The sequence below is a fragment of the Aulostomus chinensis genome, chromosome 19 (assembly GCF_037954235.1).
Source record: "Aulostomus chinensis isolate RoL2024-O1b breed Wild chromosome 19, RoL_Achi_v1.0, whole genome shotgun sequence".
Classification (NCBI taxonomy): domain Eukaryota; kingdom Metazoa; phylum Chordata; class Actinopteri; order Syngnathiformes; family Aulostomidae; genus Aulostomus; species Aulostomus chinensis.
Window position 1 is genome coordinate 3907524 of NC_141338.1, and position 22703 is coordinate 3930226.

At 42.4% G+C, this 22703-nt stretch overlaps 1 protein-coding gene and 1 long non-coding RNA gene across 8 annotated transcripts in view; both read right to left on the reverse strand.

The window, feature by feature from the left end:
- Positions 1-8422, reverse strand: part of LOC147243703 (uncharacterized) — a 47450-nt gene extending 39028 nt beyond the window's left edge. For both annotated transcript variants that reach the window (XR_015110415.1, XR_015110416.1), the window contains exon 1: positions 7966-8422. This is a non-coding gene — a long non-coding RNA (uncharacterized LOC147243703). The remainder of the gene's footprint in view (positions 1-7965) is intronic.
- Positions 8423-16026: 7604 nt separating this feature from the next.
- arhgef28a (Rho guanine nucleotide exchange factor (GEF) 28a) overlaps positions 16027-22703 on the reverse strand; it is a 46745-nt gene continuing 40068 nt past the window's right edge. For 4 of the 6 annotated variants that reach the window (XM_086187251.1, XM_086187252.1, XM_086187249.1 and 1 more), the window contains one exon: positions 16027-20145. In XM_086187251.1, coding sequence (XP_086043377.1) covers positions 19976-20145 — 170 coding nt within the window. In that variant the 3' untranslated portion in view covers positions 16027-19975. The remainder of the gene's footprint in view (positions 20146-22703) is intronic. The other 2 variants (XM_086187253.1, XM_086187254.1) reach the window with 1 other exon arrangement.

Consider the following 22703-nt stretch of genomic DNA (forward strand, 5'->3'; position numbering starts at 1 on the left):
AGCGCGTACACAATCAAGTTCTTCTGAGAGCCTGCAGGCTTACTAAGAAAGCCTTTTATGTTTTATTCAATAGTGTGGTGTCTTGTTAGAAACTTTAAGAAGGAAAAAGGCCTTTAAAGTAAACATTTGAGAGCTTTTGTGTTATTCAATTCAGAGCAGCGACCTAATATTTGTGTTCTCTTCTCAAGCGCAGGGTTTATGTGATCACATACAGATCAGTGTAGCACCGGTGAGCTTAGTGCCGTGCTGCCAAACAGACCAAATCAGGCTTCCTGCGTACTAACTCCTGACCTCGGACTTGTAGTCGCATGGATTTGGATGCAGCCTGTGCTGTAGAGATCAGCTATTGTTCATACGTGGCACAGATTTGTTTCATGTTAAAAAGAAAGGAGATGAGGCAAATCCAGGCACACGGTGGGAGTTTCTGTAGGCCTGCATCTATTCCTGCAGTGGTGTGAGTGTCTGTCTCTGCCAGTTAGTGTGAATGTATGCATGGTGCTCAGCAATATGTGGTAATGTGGACATAAATATGCAGCTGCAGCTGCATGTGCTGGCTTTGAAAAGGCTAAATGAGAGAAAGCGGGTCCTTGGAGAGCAGGGCAGCATGATTGCATTGACCTCTGATCTGCAGCAGCAAGTGTGTGCTGCAGGTAATTGATACATTAAATACACACCTCCAGAGGAGACAAGATTGTCACTGGCTCTGTTCAGACCTGACGTTGACATGCGTCCTCCTGAGTGATCCGATCACAAGCAGACAGCTTTAAATTCAGCTGTGAACACACTCAAAACACAATAGCCCTGTTTCTATAAAATGTCAAGGGAATTTCAGTAATGCTGCAGAAGACATTTTCATCAGCAAATAAGCCAGATTACATAGCGTACATGTCCGTGAGATCATGGCGGTAAAGGCAACATGACAATGGTTCTAACCAGCAGTGCAGAAGAAAATCCAGTGATAAAACAGGTCAGCCGGCTGCTGTGGTCTACAGACCTTTACCAGAAAAAAAACACTGAGAACAATCTTGAGGTTGGGCAAGTTGTAATTGTTCCTTACTTCTTCTCTTGAGATGAAGTTTGGGAATAACCAGGAAGATGACAGCAGCGCAAACAGCTGGCCAGTCACGTGAGTTTCGGGTCACAGCGCTTATTTGAATTAGGTGTTTCCATCTTCCATTTTGCACATTACTGTAAGTCTTTTTGAAAAAGGCAGAAACCACATCAGGTCAGCCAAAAACCTTAGTTTTGCTCATTTTGAATTTACATTTTATGCTATCTTCACAAAAAGCAAAATGTGAATCAAAGTCCCCTCATGGAAACATGGCCTCTGCTGTCATAACGAAACCCTGCACTAATCTGAGTGGAGATCCTGTGTGACTTCTTTTAATTTGAAAATAAAACATATTCGGGCTTTGCAAACAGAAAGAAGAGAAGTGTTTATTTGCATATAGAGTGGAGAAATGAGATCTGATCACAAGTGGTCACTCGAGACGCACTTGAATGCTGCGGATGAACTGGCGTACAAGTGCTTGGATCTCCTGTAGCATGTTAATGCTGGATCTGACCAGGGCCAGGGACTGTTCACCTGTACGGCTTACGATGAACACAGCCGTGAAATTTCATGAAAACAATGTTATTCAATACAATAGCCAAAAATTTGATTGGTAATATTCTTATGATTTATTAGCTAAGTGGATGTATAAAAATAAAAGATAGACCCTTTCTGCCAAATGTGCACACACCCACACACTCATACTGAAGGTTAGCCAAGGACCGGAGGCTATCTGATGCTGGGCTGTGATTTTTCTAACCTCCTTGTTGATTTACTGCAGCTAAAATGGGCCAAAACACTCCCGCACTGAACAGTGCGATAAACTCTTGACCATATCTCATGCCAACCATGGATTTATCTCTAAATCAGTGGCTGGTGCGTCAAATGCATCACTGTATCCAGCTGAGGCAAAGTATCTCCATGCCATCCCTCATATGTTTATGAAATCTGTCCTGCTGAAGGGGAAAAGAGGCTCATAAAACTCAAAAGACAAGTCTCTGCAGTTTTTAACTTTTATAAGATTTGGCAGTGATTTTGGGGAGGAGATAAAACTCTCAGGTCATCAACTATGATGTGACAAGTTAAACATCTTAAGGTGGGCTATGGCTGTAAAAGGCACCTTGTTTAATTCCACCTATTACACAAAAATAAGTCAATTATCCATTATGAAACTATGATTCATGTGCAGACTCTGTATGTTCCATCAAGGACTGACAAATCCTTCCAGTGTATGGCTCGTTGGCCCCGGATGACAACTGTGGCTGTGAGCAATCATAAATGAAGATTTGTTTGAAAGTGCAGAGGCAGGTCGCTGGACTGGAGTACACACTAGAAAACGTGCATCGCTTCACTTATTACATGACAAGGTCAGCGCAACACGTGGGGAGTGCGTTTACCATAACCAAGCAACTTCCATCAGCTTCAGTGCTAGAAGAGTAAAATGAAAAAAAAAACACCTCACAAGCCAAAAGGAAAAAGTAAGTTCTAAAATATTAAAACTTTTGTCAGTCCAGCGATCGATCCAGAGTTTTTATGTCCTCATAAACCCATAATAGATTTTCAGACAATAAAATACTCTTGTGAAGAATAGCCCTGGAAGCGTGCCATTTTAGCACATATCAGACGACGAGGAACCGCAGCAGGAATCTGAGGTAAAGGGAGAGGTCTTTTCTTCTGTGACAGTCCTAACCCCTGGAGCACAGGTCTGGTTCTGAAGGACTAAATTGGCTGTCAAAGCTGCCAATGACAAGCCTTTGCACAAGGAACCCTCTCATATTTCTTCTGTAATATGAACTGGGGGAGGAAAGGGGGGCTGAAATGCAATTACCATTCCCTTTTTGTATGTCATCTCTGTCATGTATGACGGTAAAAAACAGTGAAGCCCTTGTTATAACGACTCCCCTAAAACTCATTTTCCACCTCCACATGGGTCTGCAGGATCATATTTCCTGAGCTACATACGACTGTAAAAAACACTCTTCATTATACGCCATTACTCTTTATTCTCCCTCCATTTTAATAAAGCCTCTTCAATATATCTACTCCCCTGAGGCCACACAGCTTGAATTACATTTTGTCCTCTTGTCCATAGGTCTCCAGGCCGTTCACTCAACAGTAACAGTCTCTAGCTCGGCTTAAAGCGAGTTTAACAAAGCCAAACCAAACTCTCCACCTGCCATCCTCATTAAAATAATTTTAGGCCCATTTGGAGGAGACACAGCATCTCTCTCTCTAGACACCAATAGACCATCACAGGTCCAAAATGACCTGCTCTTACTGACACACACCGTACAATCACACTGCAACTCTACAGTCGTTACATAGTTCGGGTTTTGCAGTGTGAGGATATCGTGTCTGTCCTTACATATTATATTCTCTCCTTTATTCCAGTGTGCAGCAAATCACACACTTTGCTGCGATATCATCAGTCATTTAGACGACACTCTGCATTCCTCCACATGGCAGGCAAACGGATGCAGGCAAGAAGTTTTCCTGAAGGTAACACAAACCAGCACGGAGGAGAGAGAAGCACTCGGCTTTTAATGTCGATATTGAGACAGTCCACGAAGGGTGGGACATTAGTTGGGAAGGCCAAACACACACCGGACGAGGTCAAAGACGGTTGAGACCTGTTTCTAACCACGAGTTTCTAATTTGCAACGAGTCTAGACTGAAGAGTGATGGTCAAAAGTAACAGAACTTTCCAAAAGCATTTACTGGAAGTTGTTCTCCTATTGTGTTGTATCAAAGCTATGATCAAGGTCACGATTCGAGCTACATGCTTTAGTTTCTTTGTTTGGAACGTTGAGATTTATTGTCCACAGCAGCCTCTTTAGCCTCGCTTAGTCACATAAAAAGCTTGAAATTACATAGCACTGACTGATGTATTTCATGTAAGAGTGCAAAACTTTGTCCTCACTATCCAGAAATGCCTTGTTTTACCATCGCTTACCCCCACCATGATGATACACCCTCCCCTGACTTTTTCGCTTCTCAACTTCTGGGTGAAATCCTACAGAACACGCTCATGACGCCAGGCCTATTAGCCATTTCTCCAGGTGTGTTAGTCCGACCGTTTCACTCTGACTTGTGCAATAAATTGAGTATTTCTGACATCAGGAGTATCACAGTCACAGTAATCCATCAACCTGCTGTTTCATGGCGGCCTTGGTTATGATTAGAATGTCATCCAATGTCACTTTGTGGAAGAAAAGCTCTAATTTCATAACAGAATACAGTTTGTCTTTTTTGATTTAGCTCGCGGTACATTTTCCATCGTATCCCAAACTATTCTGGATAAGAGCGTCTGCCAAACGCTAGAGTCTGAAACGGAGTGACAGCCACCCACGGTGACTGCTGTATCCGCCCCTTGTCTCCCCAGATTTCCTCATTAAAAGCCCTGCTATGACACAGCAGCATGATCGATGGCGCAGCTCCCTCATCCTCACGCGCTCCTGACATGATTTATCATTTACCCTCCCCCGTCTCCCTCCATGTTCTCCACAGCAGCAACACCTCTTCCATCTCTTCTGTGTGTATTACTAAAAGAGGATTTTTTTTTTCCTCATTATTTTTTTGAGTGAGACGAATTACACGCGCAAGTAAAATGTTCGCAGAGCTCGGGGGTCAACATCAACATGAAATGACAACTGGGACATTCCTGGGCATGACGCCCCCATCACAGTGAGTCACCCTAGTGTTGTTCCTGAGCTCCATCTGACACCCTGACTCTCGGGAAGACATTTCCACCAGTTGATAGATCATAGCCAATACTCTTAGCCACAAATTAAATAGGTGTGTCTTCCTCCTGCTGCTGCTTTTCCTTCTCCCTCGACACGAGTGGGTGATTCACCAACTCAAGGGAGGTCTAATAGGGAGGGATGACTTGTATGACACATGAACTTCTCACACTCTCATTACCAATGATCTATCCTCAGCCCCCTGTCAGCCTCTTCTCCTATAGTTGCAGTATAGGGTCTCAAGTGATGACTGACCAGCAGATGAATCACAATGAAGCACGCGGCAGCTACATTATATCTCTGAGTTTATCAGCGCGAGACATCCTGGCATGTAAATTAAACATAGCCAGAGACAGGAGCTGTCAGTCACCCAATTCAGAGTGAGTCTATCCATCTGTGTCTCCACCACTGAGCCATGAAGGGCATGCAGCGGCCCATCACCACGCCGCAATAGTTCCAATTTCTCACCTTCTCTCCTTTCTACTGTCTGATTATTATGTTCTTCATGAATAAATTTGGTTTTCAGTGCAGCACACTCTGTCCTGAGTTTAAAAAAAAAAAACACAACACACACACACATACACACATTAATAGAAACACAGGAATGCAGGGCACACAGAACATACTATTCCGCTCTAGCAAATAACTATCTGTTTACCGCTTTTCTTAGCACGCACAAACAGCAGAGCAATGTAATGCATGCCAGGTGTGTATGTGCATGGAAACAGACCTGCACAGACACTTCCACACACACCCTCTGAGGCGCAACTGCTATTGGATTTCCATCCATACCTCCTTTTGGTGTAATGAAATGCAGATGCTCTTTTGTGCTCCAGACAACACAGCTCCTCTCCGCTTTCTAGCGTGCAATCAGGATTACCACGCACCACATAACAGCTGTCAAGCTAAGTTTGTTTTAGTCAGATCATAACTAACGTGAATTATTATGTACGCAATTAAGGGCACTGAGAAAAACTGTTTCTCTCAACTCAAGTTAAACCTCATTTGTCTTGTTTTAACCTCAATGAATTCGATCAAACAGTATGTACAGTAGTGGCTGTCCATTTGTTATTAAATAAGGATGTCTACACATGAAAATGTAAAAAGACAACAACAACAACGTTTTACACTGAAATGTTATATTTACCTTAAAATACTCTGAAATCATAAAAGTTTGTTAGGAAAGAGGATCTCATTATATGCTCCTAAGTTAAAGGCCCAGTGAAACAGACGTCAGTGGTATTTGTTTCTGCATATGCAAGTGTTTCCGGGTAAACACAAAGCGACAGAGGGACTTGTCAAGGATACTGACTGGTGTTCACAAGAGCCGATAGTGCTGAATATGCATAACACAGCCTGCATGATGGAGCATGCACACAACAGATTTACCCTGGCAGACCAGTTCATTCTCGTTAGCACTCCGCAAGCAAATGTGAAACAATTATTAAACTGTGCACCCCTTAAAACTTTCCAAATGTTATCAGACCAAACAAATCAAATTCAGACTCATGAAATCAGGGTTACGTGTGGCTCTAAACAATTTGTCCACTGTTTTACAGCCGCTTCATTCACAGTGTACTTCTCAGGGAAAAGGTCTTTTCCCGCTGCTGCGCATCATGTGATGGATGGGGGGAGGGGCATAAAAATCCCCAAAATCATTTCATTGGATGCAAAATTAGTCCACACCCTTAGTGCAGGATGAACTGTTTTAACATGAAAAAGAAGGATTTGACATGTATCTGGCATCTACCTAAAGCAACCAGCGCAGGATTGAAATGGGTTAAATGTTTTTTTCATTTCATGGGAACTTTAACAGCCCACAACTTTAGGCATCAAAGTCTCTTTTATGGTATTTTAAAGAGATTCAGCGAGTGTTAAATGACTTTCCCCTATTAAATGCCTCTAAATTCAGCTTACACATGAGTCATACTGGGAGAGTTTTCCATCATCTGGGACTTTAAGGGTTTAATGTCTCAACGTTTACTGCCATTAAAATCAATTTAAGTTTCTGACGGATACTTTTAGAAAATACATTTCAGGAACAGTGAATAGAAAATATGTTAAGAAACAATGTTAAACGGTCTGATGAATTATCCAAAGAGTCTTTCGCCATACCTCTTGTTAGCAAAACGAGGGCCTAACAGGACTCTTTGACTGCTCTTTCTCCAATTAATTGGCACCATGAAACTGCCGCTGGCCTGCTTTTTTTTGGCATTGTGTCTGAATTTGCACTTCACTGGGTTTCTCTACTGTAATTAGAATTTGCATGGGGCTCAGGAAAAGCGTGGGGAGCTTGTGGTTATCCCCTCATTGTGCTTGGTGGCAGCAGGGTATTCACATCCTATCAATTTGACCAAAGTAAATAATTCACTCCCTCTGCCACGCTTTCCAATCTTGAAACTATTATCGTATTGTGTATGTAACCCACCGAGGACCAATTCATTCATCGAAGGCCCAGAGTTCCTTAACTAATTAACCAAACCTGCAACAAGGAAGTAATTTAAGTAATCTCACTGCCATTTATGTTCATGTTTAACTCCCCAGTGTGTCTTGAAAAACTATTAGGCTGTCACAGAACTTAGTTAGGATTCTTATTTTCAGCGTAGTCTCCCTCGAACAGAATAAACAACCCACTAGAATCAGACAATAAAAAGGATAGATAAACAATATTAAATAGAATTAAGATCCATACAGAAGAATCCAATCAAGTGAGAGCACACGCTGTTACTTACAATAACCTACAATAACCCAATTAATTGAACATCAATGTATTCATCATAAATTTAATCTATTGATACATTAATTTTTATTGGTAATTTCGTGTAATTTATTAATCTCATTAGCTTTATGATTATTTTATCTAAGTATTAGATTTTCTACGAAGGGAAAAAGGTTTTTAAACTGTGTTCAACAGGCACTGCAATTTTACCTCTTTAGCAATAAAAAGCAACAACTATCTGTTATTTCTTTTGAATAGGTAACATCCTTTAAGTTTTATCGTATATAATTCCATCATGTATATTGTTTTTATTATCATCAAGCACACTGAGTTAAATGCATACAATGTGCTCCTCATGATTGATCGCTGTTTCAATAAAACAATAACAATGAAGAAAAACGTTGCAGGCTTGATGCTCAATAATTAACAAATAAATGAATATGTTAACGGCACACCTTCACTGAGTTATCCAATCCAGTCTCTTGGTCTCCAGCAGGGAATTAAGTGACGAGCAGGTGTCCAGAGACGACGTGGTCTGTTCCGCTAGTCCAGGAATCTTTGCGCGTTAGCAACTCTTAGCATTAGCTTGTAGCACTGTCCCGATAAACGTCGAGGTTTCCGCTCGAAAACGCTGCGCAAGGGCTTGTTCTGTCAGCTAGGTTAGCTAAAATTATAGCATCAACTCAAGAGTTCATTCACTTTGTTAATTAATGAATCAATCAGCCCTGCTGTCACCCTTAGCTAACACAGGTGATGTCCAACAAGCTAACATATGAAGCTAGTTGGTGAACACTAGGACAGCCTTGAGGGAGAAGTGCCTCTCATAGAAAATGTAGCTTGAGTATCTTTGCAAAGTGCCCGGCAACTGTCAAGCATCGCCAATAAAATTTTAATTTCACTAAACATGTTAGCTAGTCAAGTTTGCCAGCACTTCCCTTGACTAGGACCCTTTCAAAATAAGATACACTTTAAAAAAAAACTTATTTCAACATCTGTACATTTCAAACTTATAACACCTCATTTAGATAAATAACTTGATTTTTTTAAACAAATTTTAACATTTATTTATTGATGCACAATTGGCACATAATCATTACTGTTAGGTATTTTTCATATTTTGAAAATATCAGTATCAGTCTGATGTACAACATTTATACCCACATTTATTCCCAAGTCACTTTTCTTTGCAAATCATCATAATGAAGAAAATTGTGCGGTAAATGTATTATTTATGGGCTTTTCCAGATGTTTTGGAAATTTTAAAAAAATGTTACTTTTCAAAATTCCAATGTTTCTATGTGTTTTCCAGTGTGTATGAAATGCTAATATTAATCTATATTTTGTTTATACAGATATATTGACATCTGTCAATATCTTGCTCTGCTTCGTGGATTATTATTTCATATTGCCTGAAATCTCTGAAGTATTCAAAAACATCCAATCTGATTCTGCAGAGGTGAACAATCCCACTGACCATTTATCGTAGTTTTCAAGTTAGAGTCAACTCTATGGGCTTTTTCTTTCTCTGACTTTTTTTTTTTTTTTTTTTTTGCTTCAGTGATGCTGCAGCTAACAACCACTGGCTAATTTCCCACTGAGACACCCACTGTTTGTCTATAGGGACCTGACAAGAATTCCCACAGTTCTTGGTTCCTTGGAGTGTTTGCTCATATCCTGTTGGATCTACATCTGTGTCTGAAGCCAAACACTCACTGTAACTATTTGTGTTGGCATTCCTCTTACTGGGAAACAAAGACAGGCACTGTAAATCCGACGGTTTCCTTCATCACACGTTCTCTACTCCTTCCTCTCGCTCGCTGCTGCAGGACGGCGTTTGCCAGCGTCTGATTCACAATCCCGTCTAACAACATTTTGTTTTGATTAACAGAATTGCAGCACTGGTCTTGCACATTTAAGAGAAAAGGAACATTGTGTGCTTGTTGCATCGGCACCCACCCAAGTACATTTATCCAGTAAGGCAGCCACCTTCTATTAAACAAAAGAAAATGAAGGTGCACTGAAGAGAGAGAGATTATGGATGAAGATAAATATTTACAATCTGCCCTCAAGTTATTCAATAGGGAACAGTGGTGTGTCATAAAATATGCATTGAACATTTGTTTTAATCACTTTGGGTGTCAAACGTTGCAATTACTCATCAAACTTACTCATAAAAGTAGCCGATGTTAAGGCGATAAACATTATTATATTTGTTTGATCATTTGATGGTGACAGTTACTCACTTTACAAACTCTGAATAAGTCTTGTTCAGCGTCCATGATTATTTGGAGCAAAAGGTAGCATTATTATCCATTCCTGTTAAAGGTCATGGAGGGGGGGTGGGGGGGGTGGAGCCTATCTCAGCAGCCTTTGGGCGAGAGGCAACGTTCACCCTGGACAGGTCACCAGTCCATGGCAGGGCCAACACATCTAGACAGACAACCATTGGCTCTCACAGCCACACCCATGGTCAATTTAGAGTCTGGCTTAACCTGGTCCCCTCTTGATGTCTTTGGACTGTGGAGGAAACTGGAGTACCAGAGAGAACCCACGTAGGCACAGGGAGAACATGCAGACTCCACTAGAACGACCCTTTGCTCCAGCCCAGGACCCTCTTGCTGTGAGCTGACAGTGCTAACCACCGCGCCACGGTGCAATCAGCAATCAGGTCCTACGCAGAGGAAAGTGGCTGCCGAAGATCATCTTTCCTTTGTCTCATCAAATGTCTTTTGCATGCACATTCATGGGCTTCCTCACACGTCAGCTGAGAAAGAAAAGTCACAGTAACAGGGTTCCTGAGAGGCTTCTGACCACCAGAAACACCAGGTAGCTGCCAATCAGAAGTTGCTGAGGTTCTCTTTGTTTGGTGTTTTGAGTCCAGGCGAGATCCTCAGAGATGTGAGCACCAAGGGTGTAGGATGTGCTCGCGCTCAGCGGCGGGTACTCCCACCGCCTCCCAGGGTCAACAATCGTCTCCTTTGTTTTGCTGAAATTTAGAGAGACGTTGTTGTGCCACTTCCTCCTTGAAAGCTTCTCAGAGATTAAATACACAGAGACTTGAATTTGATTGCTGATAACACATTTTTGATATCCTGCGGGTTTGCCTCTGTTATTCCGAGAGTGGATTATTTCAGACAAATAAAGGTCAGCGCAGGGAGAGAACAAAGAGAGCATTTCAGGATTAGAATCACAAGAGGAGGTTATTCTTCAAGAGTTGAATTTAGGGAAGAATGAGCTTCAGTGAGGAGAAGTCGACTAAACCAACAACAGATCTTATTTTGAATTTCCTTCCATCCTGACTGATGTATGAATGCATTTGAAATATCAGTCGTGGCGCTATAAAGCTTTGAAATGTGTTTTCAATTTCAGAGAAAAATACCATTTGATTATGGCCTCGCAGAGCAACACAGCAACATCAATCATAAATCGCAGTGTGAACAACAAACAAACATCCTGCCTCAGTAGTTCAGCTGAGGGAAAGAGAGCACTAATACAGAAAGAGGCAGTGATTTTAAAGCAATTGTTCTATGATCGAAGTACTACGCACTCCTGCCCCGGGCCATCAAATAAAGTCTGATCCCTCTTCCTCTATATCCTTCTCAAATTTTTTAATGAGAGCAAATCCTTTTAACTGGTGCCCTAACTGCCAGAGTTATGGATATAGCTGTGGTCTTCAGCGTGTGTGTGTGTGTGTGTGTGTGTGTGTGTGTGTGTGTGTGTGTGTGTGTGTGTGTGTGTGTGTGTGTGTGTGTGTGCGAGAGAGAGAGAGAGGGAGAAAGCAAGAGCACAGGCTTGCTCAGAGCAGTTCTCTCCTTCTTTTGGACTGGAAAGGAAAGAGCAGCAGTTTCCCCTGGAGGACAAATCACATCAAAGACATCAAAAGACATAGAGCGTCAATATCAAACTGAATGAGGATAATCTCACAAGACCCACCAGAGTCTCTGGACCCAGCCAGCATAACCCAATTACAGTAGACTGCCCAGATATTATTGAAGCCAAGACGATAAAAGGAAAGAAATCTTTGTGTCCAATATATTACCTGACAAACTTGAATGGTTTTACGGAGCCATAGCCGAGGTCTCAAATGTAAAACTAGGCACTGAGCAGGTGATAAAACCGTTTTAAATTCAGCTTTTATATGCAGCGTTTCAAGGCAGGTAATCCTTTCACTGCAATAGGAAATTAAGTACCAACAACTAAAATAATTTATAATCATAGGAAGTGTCCAAAATCATGTAACACACCCACACAGACACACACTGTTACATTGTAGGGAGGGATATAACAAGGAAATGTGTTTTACCTTTGCCACACTGGAGGAGAGGAACTTTCTGGGGAAATGCTGCAGAGCAGTTTAAAATGGAACAAAGGGGAAGTGGATAATCTGATGACATTGTTTCGCAGTGCTGTGGGAACAATGCAAAATTAGAGACTCTGCAATCACATGGTAACACCGTTTCTGTGGTGTGCTGCTCATTTACACTGAACCAAACACTGGTGTGAAGCCTCCTTTCCATATTTGTCCACTCGCTGTCTGTAATTTCATATACGTCCCTGCATGGTGACAGAAATGTCGGCTGGTCAGCCTGAGGCGAGAGGCACGTTTTCAGGGATGAACCAACTCAAGAGTGGACTGAAGCCTTTAGCTTCAAGCTAAATATACACGGCTGGCTCTTCCAGGCTGTGTGGAGTCACAAAGAACAAACACAGGAGGGGGAAAAAAAAGGTATTCTTGGGCTCAAGACCCACATTTGAGAGGACTTGACAGGCAAATCACCCTTTTTGGTGAAGTTTCCAAGCAAAATCACTGCATGTTCTAAGATTTTGTTTGCTACCATTCAGCAACTTGAGTTATTTTAAATGATCCTAGCTTATAACCAGCACAACACAGCAGCTTTACCCCACTCTGACACTGCGTCCTCCTCACAGGCACGACAAATGGACACCTGACCATTTTCTTTCCTGCTTATCTGTGAAGGGCACAGCCGCACCTACGGTCAATTTAGAGGTGCCGATTAACCTAACTTGCACGAGGAGGAAGCCGGAGTACCCAGAGGGAACCCGCACAGGCATGGGGAGAACATGCAAACTCCACACAGAAAAGCCCCAGGCTCAAACCCAGAATCTTCTTGCTGTGAGGCGACAGTGTTAACCACTGCACCGCTGGATACCTGACAGTCCTCTGTTATTTAAAAAGGACAAGGAAGGAAAATGAGGGTCCTATTGAGAAGCAGGTGGGGGGCTTGGACTAATGAGCGATCCCATTGAAGGAGATTACTCCGCAGTCACGGTGCAGGATCACAGTGGATGGCTCATCCTCACGAACACACGCCGCCACGCGCTCCTTGTGTGCTGACAGGAACGGGCTTCTCACGTGTATCAGTGAGCCTGGAACAACACCCACCTTTGACCCCCAGCGATTTAAAAAAAGGCTTTTAAGAATGCCGGTTTAACCACCATCAAAAACACATTCTCAGGCTGACCCCCCTTTGTGCTGACAGCTAATGTTACTTTCATGAAGGCACCACACACATAATCACATACACTTTGCATACAATCTCCCTCCCACACATGATCCCGAAGTGCTGTTGTGCCAACAACATCACAGGAACAACGGATGACTTCAGAGTGACGGGGGGGGGGGGGGGGGGGGGGATGACAGTCATTTGGCTTGTGATCTTCTAACAAAGAGGAATGATTGAGTCATGAAGCTGGTTTTACCATTTTTAATTTTTTAAGACCAGTTTAATGATACTAATTTAAACCCCTCCACTATGACTAATCTGCCCCGTTTGTTTGCCCGTACTACACCTCTCCAGATGTGGCTACACATCTGTCAAATCCAACGTCAGAAGAACAAACACACAAGCGCCTCCAAAAACATGACCATCTTGGTAGCAGGTCCAGTTCATGAGGGAACATTCTTCCTCTTGAGTTTACTTTCTATTTTTATTTTTGCACAACTTCACTGTCACCTTTTCAAAATCAAGACGCATGTAAAACAAAACGGAGGCAATAGCACACACCGGCGATGCTGCCGGGTTTCCATCGGTGCACCGCAGTCATCGACGTGTCAGTCTTCATGAGTTAAACCTAAAACGTGATGTTTTCGCTGACTGAAAACGGATTTGCACATTTGAGCAAAGCTGCCGTAATGTTCATCATATTCAGTATATTGTTGTCATTTTAGGTTCAAAAGTGTCGCAGTCTTTGACAGCTGTATTCACGACATGTCAGATCAGTTCTATTTGCACCGACAGCTGGTACAAATGTGCTTCAAATGACCTGAACAGTGGAGCCTGAGCTCTTTCCCACTTTTACTTGAGCGAAGGAGTTGAATCCGTTCTTTTCACTGTACTTCTACTGCAGTAAAGGAGGTGCCCACCTCTGCCACCTCCACATAACATCCAGTTATCTGACATGCAGGCGATTGCTGTGAGGCTCAGACACTGAAGCTCTCTAATGTGCAAGCGCATTAATTAGCGTTTATTTTGGGATAAACAACATGGTGCTCGGTCCTGACACGGCTGCAGGAGACAACTTTAAAGGGACGTGATGAGTGAAACCAATTAAATTCGGGGTCAAAAGTAAAGATCAGAGGATTTGTCACCGAGTATGTGACTTCAAAAGTTGCCCGGCATTCTTTGTGAGAAGGCTGCGTTTTTAATTTGAGGCTTCATTCCCATCCACTCAACATGGAGAACGAGTTTGACTTTCAGCCTCTTGAAAGTCGAACAAACACACCGCAGGTTGTTACAGTCCTCATAGATTTTCTCCTCTATCTGCCATGTGAACAGTCTGTATATATCGAGTCTCGCCTGTCACTATATTTCACCCCAAGAGAAATCTAATAACCTGTATATATGCTGTATATTGTTTAGGTTTCTCATAAAAATGTTCCTCGCTGGTATAAGCTTTAATGGCTGTTATTTATATTTGGGCAGGGCAGGTTTATTCTGCGCGCCTACAGAAATCATTACGCTTCCCCTTGGGAAAGGCTGTAGCAACGAGTGTTTCACCGCGGCAGATGACTCAGCAATAATAGGTTTTCCGCTCTATCGGATTTTCCTTTGGTGTTATTGGTTATCTTCCACAAGGGTCATTAAAAAACAACTAGAGGAGACAGACAGAGGCCACAAACCAGAGTGTCGACTGTGTAATGAGGAAAGAACAAATACTGATTATAAAACAGACCAAAGCTCAGGCAATGAAGGAGCTTTTAAGTATTTAACAGTTGACAGATGCCAATGTGACCTCATGGGACTGCGTATCGATGGCATGCCACTTTTATAGATATTCCCACTGTCGCGTCAATGCATTTTAAAAGAACATGCAAACTTTTTGAAAAAAATAGGCTCGTTGCTATCCTCTCCTGCCTGGATCCAGCCTCCATCCATCCATCCATCTTCTTCCCCTCATCCTGTTAAGGGTCGCGGGGGTCTGGAGCCCAGCGAGAGGCGGGGTACACCCTGGACAGGTCACCAATTCATCGCAGGAATTTCTGGATGATTCGCCGTTGTCAGGCTGTATCTGACGGCGGTGCTGATCCAGAACTAGCAAGCCGGGCCTAACCTCTCGCCTGCAACCTGGTGGTTGACGCCAACCTCACGTGGGTTAATCATGTTGAGGTTCAGTGGTGGAAAATTGAAATGATATTAAAAATGGCTTCAGATGTGACATGAATGGTTCACTGTAAGTAAAATGTCCCCCAGTGTCTGTGCTTGACTCCACTCTTCACAACAGACTGGAAAAAAAGGTCTAAATCAACCTGTAGACTGGAGTTTGGGGCAATGAAAAGGTCTTCTGTCAGCCTTATCAGTCCGTCAGATGGGTGATGGGCAGTCACATTATGGTAAAAGCGTGTGCCTGTATGTGCCGACATGCTTGTCAGGTACAAAACAAACAGCTTTACATGAACACATCTCCATGACATGCATACAAAATCTGATATTATTGTAAAAGGTGCACTTCCCAGCTCTCTCTTCCCACACCTTCCTTTCTCACACACCAACAAACATTTCCCCCTCTACCAGCTGCTCCGTGAGAGGGTTCCTTTACAAAGGCAAATGAAACCCAGCTTTATCTGGATTAAACGCAGTACGGTCCATAAAATTACGGTGAGAGTTACTGCTCACCGAAGCATGTATAGTGTTTCGGGATTGATTGAGTAAGGTATTCCACTCCAGGCTCGAAAAAAGAGCTGTTGGAGGTTCGTGTAATCTCAAATTTAACAGTAAAGGAGATAAGAATAATGGATTCTTGGAGGGCTACAGAGGTACAAAGGGGATAAAACACAGATCTAAATTCTCTGCAGTCCGAGAGATTAGTCGAACAAAAGTGCTTGCAAAAATGAATTAAACCACATCAAAAAAGGCAATGAAATTCAAATGAATTAAGACTTTCATTTAATCATATAAAGTAAAAGTGGAAAATTAATTATTGGGGAAAAAAAGGTTATTGTGCAGTGAAAGTTATGAATTCCAATAAAATTATGTTAAATTTAAAAAAAACCAAACCCCACATAAATTTTCTTCCAGTTTTGTGTTGCAGAGTAAATTAACAGATGCTTCACTGTCTTTTGCTTTAACAGTTTGAAGCAGAGCACCTGATGATGTCACCATTGTAATTTAAATTGAAGAGCATTGTCATCAACTGCTTACGCAGAACTCCCATCAGCAGCAGTCCGGGGAATGGAAGCTGTCAGATGACTATAAAAAAAAAAAAAAAAAAAAAAGAGTAACTGCTAAAGAAATAAAATTTAAAGCCTTCTACCAATGGATCTTAGGAAAAGACACAAGACAGAGAAAAATGATATCTCTGTCTTTTAAACGTAACATCAGTTTTGTGTTGGGTTAAACTGCAAATACACCTGAAGCAGGACTGCACAGTGCACTGGTGGTGCACTACTTTCTGCAACGAAAAGTATTTTGCTTGCTTTAAAGAGGACAGTGCCGTATATTTGCAGCAACAGGACAGCGTCTCAGTGCAACATTTGACTTAAGACAAAGACATGATGCTAAAAAAACGCGGAGTCCATTCGGGCTGATAACATGGGGAAAATCTTGAAAAGCAGCACAATTCAAGTATTTATCTGCATTCAAGTTAGCGAAGGGCTAACTGAAAGTAGCTGCCTCTGCCATGGCTGTCTGTGTTGTTCTGGCTGTATAACTGTTGCTAAATTATTTTCAGCCTCACACAACCTCTGTGGAATAAATCATTTCATCATTTCACTAGCAGAATTTCGATCCTTGCAGTCTGATAACATTTGGAAAGTCTAGAAGAGCTGCACTATCATTGTGCACTATCATTTTTTATACATTTTCCAAGTTAGAAAATTGCTAACTGGAAGTAGCAAGCTTGGCTGGCATTCATCTCATGGGCATGAATGCTCCCACACCGTCATGTACTGTGCATTACAGAGAGATTTACCTGGCATGAACTACTCCGGCAAGAGATAAATATAGGAGACATTCACTTATATGACGATGTGATGGACTATAGCTTTAAAATTCATTTTATATGTGATACTTTCAATAAATCTATAAAGTCTGAGGGTTGACAGTGAATGGAGGGGGTGTTGGTGAAGCGCAGCAGCTCAGTGCAGAAGGAACAAGGTTCCATTTTGAGATTGCATCTAGCTGATGTTACATCTGCTTCACCTGTCGAAAACAAGGGGAGTGAGACAGGTGGGCGTATAGCAGTTCCATTCTTGTCAGGGAAAATAAAGGAAGCTGTATTTTCAGTATTTAAACCGATTTTGTGGACAAATTTTACAGAATGTAATGGCTCGCCGAGTGCATTGGTGACCCGCAGACTGCATTCCTCCACCGCTGATATGGTCGTGGGCCTGGTGTTTCAGAGGCGCATTCAGACAGGGAGTCATTGACATTCACGCACCTGGTGTGCCACCCGTCACTGCTGGCAACAACAAGCGATTCGCTCACACATCTGCTTCCACCGTCGGAGGCTTTTCAGATAAGCAGCATTAAAATAAGTGAAACAATGCAACCAAGCTGAACATGTTTGTGCCTCCAACCAGCTGAGTGTTGTATTGCATTCACAGAGACTGATTTCATAGCTACATGAGAAACTGAGCACTGTTTCAACATTTATGCAGTCATATGTGAATATATAACACAAGAGGAAAACATCTGTTCAATATGTACAACATCCAAACTAAAACACTTAAAACCTTGCATGGTAATAAATAAATTAAAAGCTCAAACATTGTACTTACATCACATAGAAATACTGCCACTGTCTTATTGTCCTATTAGGAACCTAAAACAGGAGTGGAACTAATTCATATTTTGTTGTGACTGTAAAAAAATTTCAAGGATCACCTAAAGCATTGGCACAAGGAGCTGTTTACACAGGAAAATGCCAATGGGTGACAGCATGTAAATATACAACATGAATATTCAAGTGTAATATTTTAGCATTAAGCATGACAACATCAATAAGGCCACTGTGTTCAGGGAGCAAGTGAGAATGATTTCAGCCCATACTCCTTCCTACGCTTGCTGTAAGTAACAGATGAAAATACAACAGCATCCTTGGAGAACGCAAACCTCCATCAAACCCAGAGGAACTTGAAACAGATCTGCCCCAAAATGTAACGGCCTCTTCCCAGGAACCAGGCAGCACCCCTCCGCCAAGTGTGGTGAAATTTGGTCTCATGGTTTCTGTGGGTCCCTGTAAACGTGCAACACTGAGAACACAACCCTGTCGCTGGTGAAACGGGAGCCCAACAGTCATGCTAGCAACTGTTGGAGGCTAGTGTGAAGCTTCAAGCTAAATGCTAACATCAGAGTGCGACTTCAACATCACAATGCTAACATAATGATATTCAGCATCTTAGCACAGCATTCTAGCACTGGCATAAAAACGATGACATACAAGGGCGGCAAAAAGGAAAGTTCCAGACAAATGCAGTTGATGATGGTTGAAAAGGTTAAAGGTCATGAGTTATCACGTTTCTGATGTTTAAAACCCATCTATTAGCTGTACAGAGATGTGACTCAAGCTCTCGCTGTGAGGAAGATCAAGCGAGTGTCCACCTAGCCAGGCTTCAGGGCAGGGGCCTGATTCAGTAGTGACAGACACCGACGATGTCTATGTGGACGACAACAATCGAACTCAGTGTAAATGAGTTTGTACACAAATTTAATTCAGATTTCTGTTGACGTGCGATGGATGAGAGTCCTCCTACACTCACTACTTCCCTACGTCTGACTTCCTGAACCTTTTCCGTCATGTTGGTGCTGAGTGTTGGACCGTGAGCGGTGAAGCAACTGCCACGACAGTCGACTACCATCACAATACTTTAAATTTTTTACGTTCTGATTATACGGTTGTTAGAAAATGCTGTTTCCATCTTATTTTTTCAGGTTAGTGTTGGAATGTAGCAATCAATGTAACAGCCAATGGCAGACAGTCGGTTTGTCCTGTTGAGGATGAAGTACACACGTTTCCCGTGAATGACCTCTTAATTGTTCTGTCCAACAAACTACCTGATGAAAAATTGATGGAACTTTGCTAAAGGCAATGATTACTAGTTTTGACATGGTTGATTGTCTGGGAATCAAGATTACTGTCAAAATGTCAGCTGACCCGGCCAATAAATTAAAGCCTGGACGAAACCTGCTGACATCGCCATCCCAACTTCTTTTCCTGCCTTGTTTACCTTCCTGCATCACAACACCCTTCTACGTCTTGCACGAACGCTTCTGCTCCGAGACACGTTCAAGCTTTGCAATTGCGTTCCGCGTGTCGCGGTTGTGATGCTGCTCCAGCTGCTTTTCACATCATCAAACTGTGATAAATTGGACATCTTAGTGACGTCTAAATAGAAAGCTCCTTCTCTCAGCTAGCCAAACACTACCCAGATAATGCAAATAATAAATGACTCGCTGCAAGTTTGACAAACGCGGGACTGACGCCGTCACGCCTCATCTTTCAATGTTGTTTTCTGCACGTCTTGTAAATAAACACAGTTTGATAAATGAAGGAGAGGCAGTTTTCTCCATGCTGGGACACCAGAGAGATGCAGCTGGATGTTTTGCTGATATTAGCTGTACACTTTCTCTCTTTCCTTGGTAAATGTAATAAATACAGAGCTCCAGGGATGTCAGGCCTAAGAAAGGAGGGTAGTGGGGGGTGGGCAGGCAGGGTGGGGCTGCAGGAATCCAATAAAGACCACACAAACACACATAAAACCAAAAATACACACACTGAACACTGGTGCCTTGAGCTAAGGTGCGTGTGAGTATGAAACAACTTCTTTATCTCAGGTTCTTGCTCTTTTTCCAATAACTCTCCACACAAAAACAATATTTCAAATAAAAAAACAACACTGTAAAAGACTAATGTTTACAGGGAACATTCCTTCCAAACCCTCCCCGATGTCCTGTTCTGACGTCTCCAAGTGCTTGATTGGCGTTTTAGTGTGAAATTTAGCAACATTCAGAGGTACACAATGGTTTCCTCTCTCCCCTCTTCCCCACCACTGTCTGTTTCCATGGAGACCAGTGCACTGAGGTCCAGATGAGGGTCACCGGGATGTTGGAGAACCAAATTTGAGTCAGTTCCGCTTGCCTCTGATGACCAGGTCTCGCCGATGTAGCTGTTATGATCTGAAACCAGAAACCAGACTCAGTCACAGCATCTGACACATTATGAAACAAACCAGACGAATAAAAGCTCCAACTAAAGAAACTTCATCATTTACTGTCCTCTGATAAATAATCGCCAGGATGCAGCGCGTTTCCACTTGTTTAATGAGCTCTGTCTAATTGGGAAGCCCACTCATCTCCTCTCTAACTGCATATAGATCAACCACAGCTGCTGCCGCTCCCTCCTGCACCGGAGCGTCACAATTAGGGCCCCATTTTCATGATGGTGCAACCACCGCCGCAACAGGCGCACCAACTGTTCGGTCGTTTCTAAGACTTTGGCATTTGCTTTGCCCATCTGTCCTTAAAAATAAAATAGTTAAATATTTAAGTTAACTCTGCAATCAGTACAAAAGTTTATCAAGGATATTTTATGAGTTTTACTTTTTTTTTTTTAAGTATCTGTTATTTATTCATGCAATTTAAGGTCATTACATCCCTGCAGGAACCTCAAGGAAGCAGGACTGAGAAAGTTTTGATTGATACCAAATGTCTTGATCAGTTCTGCTTACTGGTCGATTACCAGATGGATCCTCTCGTTCTGGGAATCCTCCTTTGAGCTTTCACAGGTTTCCATGTTTAAACAATGGTTATCATTGAATTTCCTTTATGCTAATGCTATCCTTTACTGTTTGATATGGCACAAGCTAATTTTACACTCTTTGATTGTTAAAGTCTTTGTTTAACAATAATACACCACTTTCAAGTACTTTATTTTATTGTTGAAGTTACTTTTATCTTTGGTATTTTTTTGGTGATACTGATTTCTGATCAACATCCTGTGTGGACAAATGTAGACCTGCTCCAGGATTCAGGGCCAAGAGAAGTATTGGAGCAACTTTTGTCTTCATTTAGTTTTTCTTGGTAAAAATGTGGTGTGAAAATATTTCTACCATTCGATATTTAGCTTTGGAAACAGATGTGCTGCTCAGTTGGGAAACACATGGAGAGTCAGACACTCTTGGCATTCCTGGAAATTAAGCTCTTGTAGTGCAGATGTTGATGTTAGACAGCGCATTACTGCTGTTTAGAACTTTATTTAACCCTGTTTGACAGACAGCAGTAAACCAGCCCGGTGGTCATTCTTGAGGAGATGAAGCTTTTTCTTCTCCGTGTTCCGCAAAGGATCACGAGTTTGATGCCCCTGTTTCACTGCTTCCATGACTGAATTGATAAGACATGAAGTGATGAGCTCAGAGGCAAACAGCTGCAATGGACGGACGGGACACTCCTGACCTGGTCCCAGCTCCGCGGACGGTGATGAGACGAGTACAATCCTCTGGAGGTTAGACCACAGGTGAGATCTCTACATTGATAAATGGTTTCTTTCTTTTCCTTCTGATGCCAACAAAGTCAATAATAATGATAATATTCAAGGAGGTAAGAGCTCTTCGTTGCTGGCAGATGTGTATCTGGGCTGTATTCCAACAGAAAATAAGTGTGAACTGGGGCCTCTGTAGTTTTAAGTTTGTTTGTTGTTGTTTTTTTTTTTAAATGTAGCAAATATTTCAGAGACATGAGTGGACAAAGTTGTGAAATGTGGGGTAAAGGAGAGAAGATCTGGCTGCAGGGAGAATACACACCACACAGAGCCAAACAATCAGCGCTGGTGCCTCGAGCGGACAACAATGAGATTGGCTATGAAGCAGCTTCAGCTGATGTGTGAGTGCATTACAACAGCAGGAGTGTTTATGTGGGATAAACTAAACAGCACGTGTAATCCCGGCGAGGGAAGACGTCACAACAGGACGTCGTTTTGTTTTTTTTGTTTTTTTTCCCATCATCTACCACATAAAACTGATTTTCAACTCCAAAATTACGATCAAAGATTGTCATTTTCTCACTCTGCTCTGCATCATCCTGACAACTATGTGATAAAACACATCTTTCCATGTGGGAAGATTATTGTTGTGCATCACTGTGACTGGCACAGCTGCTTCAAACCTACGAGGCCATTAAAGAGGCTGGCTGAGAGCGCGCTCATTAATCAGTGCACCCTCCGCTCTGTATCCTACCTCCCCAGCCCTTTTGCCCTTTCAGCCGCTGCACCTACACCAACTGAAATAGAAAGTGCACTTTGCTCCTGCGGCGGATAAAATATGGCCTTTCAAATGAAAACAAAGATTTTCCAGCCATCCATCATTTCCTCGCGACTTAAACGTGTCACTTCTATCATTATCTCTGTCAATGCAATGAATCATCATGGTTGGGATTCAGTGGCAGCTGCCTTCTTGCACTTGACGGATCACCCGAAGCCAAGAAACCGGCGGGCAGACACGGGGAACAGCGAGCAAACACAAAATTAGGGAGATGAGTCTTACAGTGAGAATTCAAGCCCTCGATCTGGGATGGGGTGGCGTTCTGTTCCTGCCGGCCTCGTCTCATAGGAAGACCTTCACGGATCAATAACGCTACTCAGATCTGGGCGTGAATATGCTTGCATGGGTGGTATCCAGGCAGAAGAGTGTCTCTGTGTGAGTTTGCTTTTTTGCGTTTGTGTGCCTGGTGAGTGCTGTCTC